The 13,117-nt window shown below is 44.4% G+C and overlaps 1 protein-coding gene across 2 annotated transcripts in view; it reads left to right on the top strand.

Annotated features, from left to right (window-relative positions):
* Positions 1 to 13,117, top strand: part of DYRK1A (dual specificity tyrosine phosphorylation regulated kinase 1A) — a 786,609-nt gene that overhangs the window by 589,347 nt on the left and 184,145 nt on the right. For both annotated transcript variants that reach the window (XM_078656853.1, XM_078656854.1), the window contains exon 9: positions 10,611 to 10,757. In XM_078656853.1, the coding sequence (XP_078512979.1) occupies positions 10,611 to 10,757 (147 nt within the window). The remainder of the gene's footprint in view (positions 1 to 10,610; positions 10,758 to 13,117) is intronic.

Genomic DNA, 13,117 nt, shown 5'->3' with positions numbered 1-13,117 from the left:
TGCAGAATGAAAAATTAGGGCACATTTTGAGTGACTTCTCAAATCCTTTTCTATTTCATTAAAACATTCTGACATGCAGTCTCCCAAAATGGCCACCAGAGACAAAAGAGCCCAAATGTAGCCCAAATATCACCCAGATGTAGCCCAAGTATAGCCCAATGACAGAATGTCCCAGAGTGTTCTAAAGAACAACTAGAGCGCTAACAGTCCTACTTATTACAAAGGTATGGCACACCTGAAGCCATCTTGATTGGAATAAAGTGGTAACTCTTAAAACATTTAATTTAAAAAGGAACAAAATGAGGGGGTATATTTTGCCATATGAATTATGATTAGTGCTGCAGAAAGAAAAATTAGGGCACATTTTGAGTGACTTCTCAAACCCTCTTCAATTTCATTAAAAAAATTCTGACATGCAGACTGAAACATGCACTTTGAATACCAGCAGCAGACGTCCCTGGTGAGCAGTAGCTTTACTACAGTGATCTAATGTGCAACTAGAGTGCTAACATTCAGAATTTATGGCAAATGTGTGACACATCTGAATGCCTTCTTGATGGAACCAAAGTAAACAAGCATTGAAAATGCAATAGATCTCGCCCTCGTTTAAGTTAAAGCCATTCTGTTTGTAATGAGGTGGCTTTTTAGCTTTGCTTTTATTAGTGTTTTTTCAACTTTCATGTACATAACATGCATCTGTATGCATATAAGTATATGTATGCATGCATTTATGTTTGTATTTATATAGATATACAGATGATATATGTTTATATATGTATGTATATATATATATATTCACTGAAAAAACCATAGGTTATAGACCATATATAGTTAGGAATTAGCATTTACAAAACCTTGAAAATTCACTGAAAAAACCATAGGTTATAGACCATATATAGTTAGGAATTAGCATTTACAAAACCTTGAAAATTCACTGAAAAAACCATAGGTTATAGACCATATATAGTTAGGAATTCGCATTTACAAAACCTTATTTTACTCACACAAAACCATTGAAATTCCATATATAGTTAGTTGCACTAACTATATATCGCGCACCCGCAATCCACTGCTGATGATGTCACATATTACATCATTCATGACATGGTCAGTGACATCACTGATGACATCACTGATGACATCTCAAATGACATCACTGATGACATCACTGATGACAACATCCAGTGACTGTATGTTTCTGTAAAGTTAAAATATGTCTTACATATTGAAGAATGAGTGGATGTATAAGTGTCTGGATGAAGGATTTAGTAGGTGCATGACTGACTGTATGAGTGAGTGATTAAATGTGTCTCACTGAGTGCATGGGTTAGTGACTAAACTGTCTTAATTTGTGCATCATTATGTCTGTTGTTCTGTAAACTGTTGCATGTGTTGATAAGTAGCTATATGAGTAACTATATGGGTTATTGATTGGTTGCCCAAGTATTTGTATGGGAGACTGAGTGTGTGTGTGGGTGGCTGGGAGGTGTATGACTCTGTGCATAGATGTGTGAGCAGTTGATTCACTAGATGTATGGTTTCAAAAGTGCATGTGGAAACAGCTGTATGGGCGGTTGACTGTGTGCATGAGTGTATTGGTGAGTGAATGGATATCTCAGTGCTACATGTCAAAGTAAGTACATATGTAAAACACAGTACATGTGAGAGTTGACATATATAAATAACTGTGCATAAGAGCCAGTGAATGTGTGAGTGGCGGTATGGATCATTGTGAACTTGTATCAGGGATTGTATAAGAGAGTAAATATGTGTTAGTATATGTTTGAATAAGTAAAGTTTGTATAACTGTATAGTTGAGGAAATGGAGGTGTGATTGATTCTTTGCATGACTGACTAGGTGTGTGAGTAACTCCATGGATGAGTGACAGTCTGTGAGTGTCTGTTTACACTGATTGTATCTAAAGTTATATTAGAGTCTGAAGAGGTTCATCGTATTATCACATGAATGATATCATCAGTGATGTGATCAGTAATGTCAAATGAGATGTCATCAGTGATGTCATCAGTGATGTCATTTGAGATGTCATCAGTGATGTCATTTGAGATGTCATCAGTGATGTCACTGACCATGTCATGAATGATGTAATATGTGACATCATCAGCAGTGGATTGCGGGTGCGCGATATATAGTTAGTGCAACTAACTATATATGGAATTTCAATGGTTTTGTGTGAGTAAAATAAGGTTTTGTAAATGCGAATTCCTAACTATATATGGTCTATAACCTATGTTTTTTTCAGTGAATATATATATATATATATATATATATATATATATATATATATATATATATATCTATATCCCAGAACCATGCAATCCTTCCTTCAAAAGAAAAGCGCCGAGTCCCAATTTTCATTAAAGCTCAGCGCTTTTCTTTTGAAGGAAGGATTGCATGGTTTTGAATATATTCCTCAGCCCGCTACGATCTGCACGCACGTCCAGGTGGAGAGGGAGAATTTCCGAGGCCCTGACCACAGCGTAAAGTTTCCGTGAGATCGGTTGATTTCTGGGACAAGCTCATGCGCTCTTTGCCATATCGGGAAGTGAAACCCGACATCTCCGTCGGACGATTGCTGCGTCTCTCGCTAGCTGGTGGAAGCAGTGTGACGGGCTTGTCACGAACTGCGAAGCGTCTCATTAAAGGATTATCACAGCGGGAACCAGGGTATAGGCTCCCGCAACACAAAGCAGTATGTTGGCAAATCGGGAGGCAACACGGCGTGAAGCAGCGGAGCTGCTTTTCATCCCTTCAACAGAGAACCGAGTAAGTGCTGGATAATTGATGGTTGCCAGTACAGAAGAATCTCAAAGTAAACGACAACTTTGGGAAAGATTATGGACAAGGGCAAAAACCGAGCAATCGAAATGGTGGGAGGCGACAGCATTGCAGAAATATATAGACTGTGAAAGAGTGCCAAGAGGTCTGCGCAATTGTATTACCCCCACATTCCAAGATCCAGATCCAAATCTAATTGAAGAATGGACTAAGAACAATCATGAGTGCTCGACAGTGATGTTGAAACTATTGGTGCAATATGCTCTTAAAGAGACGGAGCAATTGTCTGTTGAAATTGAAAAACTATCAGAATTATTAAAAAACAAATGTATAACGCGTGAGTTGATATGGAAATGGGGAAATAGAAGTCACGTCTGGATAAAGCGGAAGAGGAAGAATCAGCAAGCCCGCAAGCGTTAGGAGGCCGAGGACGAGGCGGCAGAGGCGCCAAGCAGGTCGCAAAGCAGCAAGGAAACATTCAAAACCTTATGGGAATGACAATGAGAGGCAAAACGGCACCAAAATGAACACCCTCACGGTATTGAACCTTTCAAACACTATATTAACTAAAGAACAGAATTATGTACTTTCTCTTGGGCTGACATTTTGTCCCACTAGGAGCTTTAATTTTACAGACAGTAGAATTGATCTTTTCTTTTTTACTCAAATTGAAATTAAAAAAAGTGGTATGTAAACAGGCATGAACAATCGATGAACACTATCAGTGAAAGTGATAACATGATCTCCATTGGTGACATTGAAACTCTACACACCATGAGGGAATTAGGGGCTGAAGATTGGGTGGATGATCCTCTCATAAGCCTAGCGCAGGAAGAGATTAGATGTGACAGTCCGTGTGAGAGTGGATTTAAACCAAAATCGATTTTTGAGTCACAGCTACACAATGATGCAATTGAAGTGTTTGAGAGAGGAGTTTTGAATGAATTTAGAAAATTGTCTAAATCTCAAAAAAATATGTCAGTAACCTTACTAGAAAACAAGAAATTGCTCTGAAAGAGTTACAAGACAATAAGTCTATAGTAATTAAAAAAGCAGATAAAGGGGGAAATGTTGTTGTGTGGCCCCTTAAGATGTATTTGGAAGAAGGTAAAAAACAACTTAACAATATTGACAGCTACACCAAAAGTGACAGACTAACCTATGAAAGATGTAATGATGGGTATAGAAATCAGTTAGACAAATGGAGGAAAGATAACTTGATTTCCAAAGAACATACATTTTTATATTGCAAATATCCTAGATTGGCATCATTAGATCTATTACCCAAGGTTCACAAAAACATAGAAATACCGCCAGGACGCCCGATTGTTTCTTCAATGGGCAGTATGTTTGAACATAGTTCAAAATACATTGACCATTTCCTCAGGCCATATGTCCAAGCATTGCCTTCATATGTGAAGGACACAGGACACAGGACATTTTTTAAAACTCATTAATGGTATACCCTGGGATCATGACATGTTGCTGTTGACTCTTGATGTCAACAGCTTGTATACATGTATACCACATGAGCTGGGCCTGGAAGCCTGTAGGCACTACTTGAAAGACAGACCAGTGTGTTTTCTCATGCACACAGAGATGCTATTAAATATGATTTCCTTGTGTCTTAAGAATAACTTTTTCATTTTTGACCATTCAATATACTGCCAGGCCCGGGGGACCGAAATGGGGACCTGCTTCGCCCCCAGCTACGCAGGTTTATACCTGGGCTGGTGGGAGGAGCAGGTGGCCAAAAACATCCGTGCCTTTACCCAACATGTGGTCCTCTGGGCCCGGTATATCGATGACATCTTCTGCATTTGGAAGGGGGATCGCAGAGAAGCTGCAGAATTTGTTGATTGTTTGAATGATTAACAGTCTTAATCTTACATTTACATACACGACTGATGAGCGTTTTATTGAATTTCTAGATGTAATTGTTAAGGTGAATGACAACTAGCTTGAAAGCGACTTGTTTCGGAAAACAGCAGGTAATAGCATTTTATATGCTACCAGCTGTCATCCCCCAAACTCGATGTATTTTTTTATTTTTTACTTGTTATTTTAACAAGCTTAAAACACGAGACCCAATGAATTTCATTTGGCACATGTTACAAATTGTTGAGTGTATAATTAACTTAAAAAAAACAGATCAATTTGTTAAATCGGTTCTGAGAATGGAACCAAAACCCACTACAAAATGGCCGCTTTGGTGAGTCTCATTTGCAGGGCAGCAATGTAGTGCTTTGTTTATATTTATAATTTGTGCACTATATCATGTGACATTGCAGAACACCTGGTTGACCCGTGACCAAGGAACATTTGTGTTCCAAAACGCGTCGGGCAGTGTTTTCCAAAAGCTTTGTACATGGAATAAAGCTCGCTTTAATGAAAATTGGGGCTCAGCGCTTTTCTTTTGAAGGAAGGATTGCACGGTTCTGGATATATATATATATATATATATATTCACGCTCCAAGGTTGTCCACCTTATGAGTAGCACGCGAGCAGCAGCTTTATTTATGTGTAGGTGAGGACGGGGATCCGCTCGTAGACGCCGCTCCGTAATTGATCTGCCCGACGCGTTTCGAAGCTCCATCTGCTTCTCTTCAGGGGCTTTAACGGAAGCGGTGTGCGCACCCGTTACACTTCTCCAATTTCATATAACTCACCCGCCAATGGGAGGCTCCAATGAGACTTCTGGGAAGTGTAGTGCGGAAAGCACACAATCAAGCCTTGTATGGACTCCACGAGTGGGCCCGTCCTCGATTCCATGTACGGCTGCTACTTCACTGCCGTGACCCCCACGTTAACGGGGTGGTGCATACTCTGCGGCTGGACTGCCGCATATAGATTCACGCTCCAAGGTTGTCCACCTTATGAGTAGCACGCGAGCAGCAGCTTTATTTATGTGTAGGTGAGGACGGGGATCCGCTCGTAGACGCCGCTCCGTAATGGATCTGCCCGACGCGTTTCGAAGCTCCATCTGCTTCTCTTCAGGGGCTTTAACGGAAGCGGTGTGCGCACCCGTTACACTTCTCCAATTTCATATAACTCACCCGCCAATGGGAGGCTCCAATGAGACTTCTGGGAAGTGTAGTGCGGAAAGCACACAATCAAGTCCTGTATGGACTCCACGAGTGGGCCCGTCCTCGATTCCATGTACGGCTGCTACTTCACTGCCGTGACCCCCACGTTAACGGGGTGGTGCATACTCTGCGGCTGGACTGCCGCATATAGATTCACGCTCCAAGGTTGTCCACCTTATGAGTAGCACGCGAGCAGCAGCTTTATTTATGTGTAGGTGAGGACGGGGATCCGCTCGTAGACGCCGCTCCGTAATGGATCTGCCCGACGCGTTTCGAAGCTCCATCTGCTTCTCTTCAGGGGCTTTAACGGAAGCGGTGTGCGCACCCGTTACACTTCTCCAATTTCATATAACTCACCCGCCAATGGGAGGCTCCAATGAGACTTCTGGGAAGTGTAGTGCGGAAAGCACACAATCAAGTCCAGTATGGACTCCACGAGTGGGCCCGTCCTCGATTCCATGTACGGCTGCTACTTCACTGCCGTGACCCCCACGTTAACGGGGTGGTGCATACTCTGCGGCTGGACTGCCGCATATAGATTCACGCTCCAAGGTTGTCCACCTTATGAGTAGCACGCGAGCAGCAGCTTTATTTAGGTGTAGGTGAGGACGGGGATCCGCTCGTAGACGCCGCTCCGTAATGGATCTGCCCGACGCGTTTCGAAGCTCCATCTGCTTCTCTTCAGGGGCTTTAACGGAAGCGGTGTGCGCACCCGTTACACTTCTCCAATTTCATATAACTCACCCGCCAATGGGAGGCTCCAATGAGACTTCTGGGAAGTGTAGTGCGGAAAGCACACAATCAAGTCCTGTATGGACTCCACGAGTGGGCCCGTCCTCGATTTCATGTACGGCTGCTACTTCACTGCCGTGACCCCCACGTTAACGGGGTGGTGCATACTCTGCGGCTGGACTGCCGCATATAGATTCACGCTCCAAGGTTGTCCACCTTATGAGTAGCACGCGAGCAGCAGTTTTATTTATGTGGAGTCCATACAGGACTTGATTGTGTGCTTTCCGTACTACACTTCCCAGAAGTCTCACTGGAGCCTCCCATCGACGGGCGAGTTATATAATTGGAGAAGTGTAGCGGGTGCGCACACCGCTTCCGTTAAAGCCCCTGAAGAGAAGCAGATGGAGCTTCGAAACGCGTCGGGCAGATCCATTACGGAGCGGCGTCTACAAGCGGATCCCCGTCCTCACCTACACATAAATAAAGCTGCTGCTCGCGTGCTACTCACATGGTGGACAACCTTGGAGCGTGAATCTATATGCGGCAGTCCAGCCGCAGAGTATGCACCACCCCGTTAACGTGGGGGTCACGGCAGTGAAGTAGCAGCCGTACATGGAATCGAGGACGGGCCCACTTGTGGAGTCCATACAGGACTTGATTGTGTGCTTTCCGTACTACACTTCCCAGAAGTCTCACTGGAGCCTCCCATCGACGGGCGAGTTATATAATTGGAGAAGTGTAGCGGGTGCGCACACCGCTTCCGTTAAAGCCCCTGAAGAGAAGCAGATGGAGCTTCGAAACGCGTCGGGCAGATCCATTACGGAGCGGCGTCTACAAGCGGATCCCCGTCCTCACCTACACATAAATAAAGCTGCTGCTCGCGTGCTACTCACATGGTGGACAACCTTGGAGCGTGAATCTATATGCGGCAGTCCAGCCGCAGAGTATGCACCACCCCGTTAACGTGGGGGTCACGGCAGTGAAGTGGCAGCCGTACATGGAATCGAGGACGGGCCCACTTGTGGAGTCCATACAGGACTTGATTGTGTGCTTTCCGTACTACACTTCCCAGAAGTCTCACTGGAGCCTCCCATCGACGGGCGAGTTATATAATTGGAGAAGTGTAGCGGGTGCGCACACCGCTTCCGTTAAAGCCCCTGAAGAGAAGCAGATGGAGCTTCGAAACGCGTCGGGCAGATCCATTACGGAGCGGCGTCTACAAGCGGATCCCCGTCCTCACCTACACATAAATAAAGCTGCTGCTCGCGTGCTACTCACATGGTGGACAACCTTGGAGCGTGAATCTATATGCGGCAGTCCAGCCGCAGAGTATGCACCACCCCGTTAACGTGGGGGTCACGGCAGTGAAGTAGCAGCCGTACATGGAATCGAGGACGGGCCCACTTGTGGAGTCCATACAGGACTTGATTGTGTGCTTTCCGTACTACACTTCCCAGAAGTCTCACTGGAGCCTCCCATCGACGGGCGAGTTATATAATTGGAGAAGTGTAGCGGGTGCGCACACCGCTTCCGTTAAAGCCCCTGAAGAGAAGCAGATGGAGCTTCGAAACGCGTCGGGCAGATCCATTACGGAGCGGCGTCTACAAGCGGATCCCCGTCCTCACCTACACATAAATAAAGCTGCTGCTCGCGTGCTACTCACATGGTGGACAACCTTGGAGCGTGAATCTATATGCGGCAGTCCAGCCGCAGAGTATGCACCACCCCGTTAACGTGGGGGTCACGGCAGTGAAGTAGCAGCCGTACATGGAATCGAGGACGGGCCCACTTGTGGAGTCCATACAGGACTTGATTGTGTGCTTTCTGTACTACACTTCCCAGAAGTCTCACTGGAGCCTCCCATCGACGGGCGAGTTATATAATTGGAGAAGTGTAGCGGGTGCGCACACCGCTTCCGTTAAAGCCCCTGAAGAGAAGCAGATGGAGCTTCGAAACGCGTCGGGCAGATCCATTACGGAGCGGCGTCTACAAGCGGATCCCCGTCCTCACCTACACATAAATAAAGCTGCTGCTCGCGTGCTACTCACATGGTGGACAACCTTGGAGCGTGAATATATATATATATATATATATATATATATATATATATATATATATATATATATATATATATATATATATATATATGTGTATATATATATGTATATATATGTGTATATATATATATATATATATTACGCACACATCTGTTATAGATATATTGTCTGTATATACAGCTAAGATTTATATTTGGTCATCCGCCATCCTTGAACAGTACTTATATCACCTCCAATACTGCTTATTCTGATTCAAGCATTTGAATCTATGAAAGATCAATACTGGATAAGAAAAAAAGTTACTTATCTATAACTGCAGTTATCCAGTATTGGCATCTTTCATAAATTCACATGCAACCCAACCTCCTCCCGTGAGAGGCTCCTTTTATAACTAGGGATGTTATTTCCACTTGTGGTTGGAAAACCTGAGGGACGCTGCCTCTATTGGAGTGTTCTGGAGGTGCTAGCACCGGAATGGTCATAGTTCAAATTTGTTCCTTTTTTTCCTCAAAAAGGACATAGTTAGGCTATAAAACTGAGGGCCTAGTGCCAATATAGCCTATGACTACTGCTGGGAATGATTCAAGCATGTGAATCTATGGAAGATACTGATACTGGATAACTGCAGTTACAGGTCAGGAACTTATTTTTTTCCTTTCTTCCGATAGGAGGAGAGACTTCACTGGCTAGGTTCTAAGAGGGCTCTTAGCTTTTACATCGATCGTACCAGGAAGCATTGTGTGGACGATCAGCTCTTTGTGAGATTACCTGAAGCAAAGAAGGGCAAGCTGTTCAGAAGAGGACCATCTGTTGTTGGATCAAGCTCTGTATTAAAATCTGCTACACGTTGGCCACTAGCTAGAGTATCTACAAAAGGGAAGTAACGTGTTTGTCTAGTTGGTTTTCTTCCAGGTAGACGAAGCTGTCTGTTTCCAGGATTTTTAACAATTTTTACGGCTTGAGAATAGCAGCACCAACCTCAGACTGGCTTCTTTTGTCCGGTCCTGGACCTTCATTTGTCCTTGTGTGGCCAGTACGAGGATAATTCCTTTATCTTTTAGAGCTACCCTCCGAATCCAGGGTTCAAGGCAAAGCAGACCCCCTCTCAGTCCATCAGGCAGATGTGGTTTCCTAGAACAGATAGTTTACTGTTTATACCCAAGTCTGTTCTGTAGTGTTGGAATGTTGCTGAACTGAACTTAGTGATCCATAAACTGACGAGTAAGACCTTCCCTCAGTATCTCCACCTATGTTTTACCAGACTGAAACGTTTGCTTCGTCAGCGAGGTACCTCATGTCAAAAGTTACCTGGGCTATATAAATCTAAAATGGCCTTAGATTTATTTTCCTCTCTGTCTAAACTCCTCCAAGTTCCAGCCAAGTCTAGTCAAGGAGAGGCTCAATGAAAATACCACCCCTCTTGGGCATGTGTGCTCCTGTGGGACCCCTGCCTTTAAGGCAAGTATATTGAGTCTCCATTGATGAGCAACTGCCAAATGGACAGTGTATTACCCTTCCAGCAGGAGGTGGTTGGGATGGCTATATTTATTTGTTAGTCTAAGGAGGCTCTGCAAACAGTTGGGACAATTAAATTTACCAGCAATAAACGGTCAGCTTAAAGACAGAAATATGCAAACTTTATAAAAGCCCTCCCTGTATCGTAAATAATAATAATGCACATTGACTGTTATATCTACGTAAGATTCTGAGAATGCAGTTTCTTTCCATTTCCTAGCTGAACCTAGCAGAACATTTGTATTACCAAACACTGTAGTTTAGAAAATGGGATCAAGCACTTGATAATTTTATCATACTGAGAAAGAAATTCTGTTCAGCAGAAGATAGTTTCATCAAGGCATTTCTAAATGTTACATGTTCTTAACTATTGTCAAAATGTTGATGTAAACTAATTCTTTTTGTTTGTATTTTACTTTTAGATATATCAGTATATCCAGAGCCGTTTTTATCGCTCGCCAGAGGTGCTACTTGGAATGCCTTATGACCTTGCAATTGACATGTGGTCTCTTGGATGTATACTAGTTGAAATGCACACAGGCGAGCCTCTCTTCAGTGGGGCCAATGAGGTATGTAAACTAAGAGTCCTATTTAATCCTGTTGCAAAAACCAGTTTATTGTCCACTGGATACTTTTAAGAGTGGGCAAAATCTGATTTCCGCCATGTTTGCTACTACCCACCTTGCACTGGGGTTGGAAACTAATTTTTCAGTTTAAGTCTTTGTGTCAGTTTCCTATGCCCATTTTGTAGAGATTGTGGATCAATATTCTATAGGATAGTGGTTCTCAACCTTTTGTCTTCTGGGGACCCTCACATAATCATTACTGGAACCCAGAGACCCTCACTGAATCATTATTGGAATCCTGGTACCCCCCACTGAGTCATTACTGGAAGCCAGGGACTCTGGCCTAAGCATTTTTGATGATTTGAACCACAAAACAATACACGAAAAAAGCATTCATCAAACATATACACAAATAATGACACTTTATTTACTTCGCAAACACATAAAAAGTATTTATAGAATGCTTGGAGCTATTTGAATTCAATCAAGGGCACTCATCATCCATACAATATTCTGTTTCATGCATCTGCACTTCTCCCACAAATCAATCTGGGGATACCGATTTAATAGTTAGCCTCCAATTTAAAATTCCTTCACGTTGCAGCAGGTTTTAGAATTTTCAATTGTACATTTTGATTCTTTATTTGTATACTCCTTATTAATCTGTTAATATTTAATTTTCTAAGTAGTCGCTGACCCCCTGAGGCGGCTTTGGTCCCCGGATCACAGGTTGGGATCCACTGCTATAGTACAGGACTAGTCTGCAGTTTTCCACTGTAGAGTTGTATCTTCTCTTCAAACACCATTTGAACTTAATAGTGTATGTGAGAAGTTGGCCTGATGTGCAGTGCTCACTATTCTAGTGATCACTATATATCAGTCCAAACAACCCTTATTGATGATTGGTTGTAAGTCAACCTTATAGACCAGCTATCCTAGTAGCATGGATACGAGCAGTCTAAGGCTAAGTCTCTAGAGGGCGTGTTAAGCCAGCTGTTTTACCATCACATTACCCCTTGAACACCCAGTGAAAGGACACCACACAAGTTGTTATGAAAATAAACAGTGTATTTATTTATAACAAGACTACCCTGGCTCTTTATGAGACAGGGAGCTAAGCACACAACAAAACTCTTACGAAAATACTTATAAGTTAGCACGTTACACAAATGCCCGAGGGGCACGAAAAACCATATACGCTAAAAGTGGAATGCGAATTACTAGCAGGTAAGTAACAGTTCTAATAGGCTTTGGAATCGCTAGGACTGGACTAGGGAATCGTTAGATTACTACTAGGAGGCCTAGGGGACTCGGGTGCAGAGTGTGCACTCTCACGCGGGATGCGGGACAAAGTCTATGGAAGCTAGAATTCACAAAGTTAGTGTTCACGGGCGAACCCGACCTGGTAGGGAGAAAACGACAGTGGATCCTGACCCTTGGATAGTGAGGCTATGCTGGGACACCGGAGTGCCGAAGTTACCTAGCCCAGGGGCTGCAGCTGCATAGGTCTGAAAAGACGTCGGGGATCTCGTTGCCGGACCAGGAGCCTGGAAGGAAGAAGTTGCTGGCAGGCGACCAGTGAAGAAAAGTTCGATGGATCCAAGCCTGGATCAAGGAAGAAGGAAACCTGAAAGCAGAGGGGACCAAGTTCTTGAATCACTAGCCAGTGATTAAGTGGGCACCAGGATGGCACCGGGCGAAGTCACCGCAGTCAGGTGAGTGGGCACTGCTGGGCTCTGCAGTCTCTCGGACCAGGAGGCGTTGTCGGCGACCAGGATGGAGGTGCGAGCTGTCCCACGAAGGATGAAGTCGTTGGCGTCGAAGTTACCCAGGATTGGGCAACAAGCCTTGGCTAATTCAAGCCCACGCGGTGGACTCAAAATGGCGTCTTGAGTGGACCAGGAGGGTCCAGGGTGCTCCTCTTCTGGAAGGGAGCAAGGGCCAGTCTGGAGCAACCAGACCAGCAGCAGAAATGTCGTCGGGCGTCGTCAGGAAGGCCACAAGCCAGCGGGCTAGTAGCCAAACAACGCGGTGAGCAGTAAAAAGCAGAAGGGCCCCACGCAGATCATGGGGATGCAGGGGGGCTGCTCTTCGGTGCTGGAGCTGCTCAGGGTGGGGGCTTCTCGGACCCCAAAGCACTCACCAGTAGATTACTCGGCGGGCTTGCTGGAAAGAAGTCGTGCAGTCTTGCAGATGGCCGGTCCCTTGAGGTCTCGTCGCACCCACGGTTCTCAGCTGGGCTGTAGAGGTGGGTAGAGGTCAGAGGTGCCAGGGAAGCCGGTTCTCGTCGAGCTGGGCAGTCGGATTCCGGAGGAAGGACTTACAGCAGACCGCAGTGTTCTTGGATGGTGCCTGCGGATGCA

The sequence above is a fragment of the Lissotriton helveticus genome, chromosome 8, assembly GCF_964261635.1.
Source record: "Lissotriton helveticus chromosome 8, aLisHel1.1, whole genome shotgun sequence".
NCBI lineage: Eukaryota > Metazoa > Chordata > Amphibia > Caudata > Salamandridae > Lissotriton > Lissotriton helveticus.
This window is presented reverse-complemented; position numbering and strand designations above follow the sequence as displayed.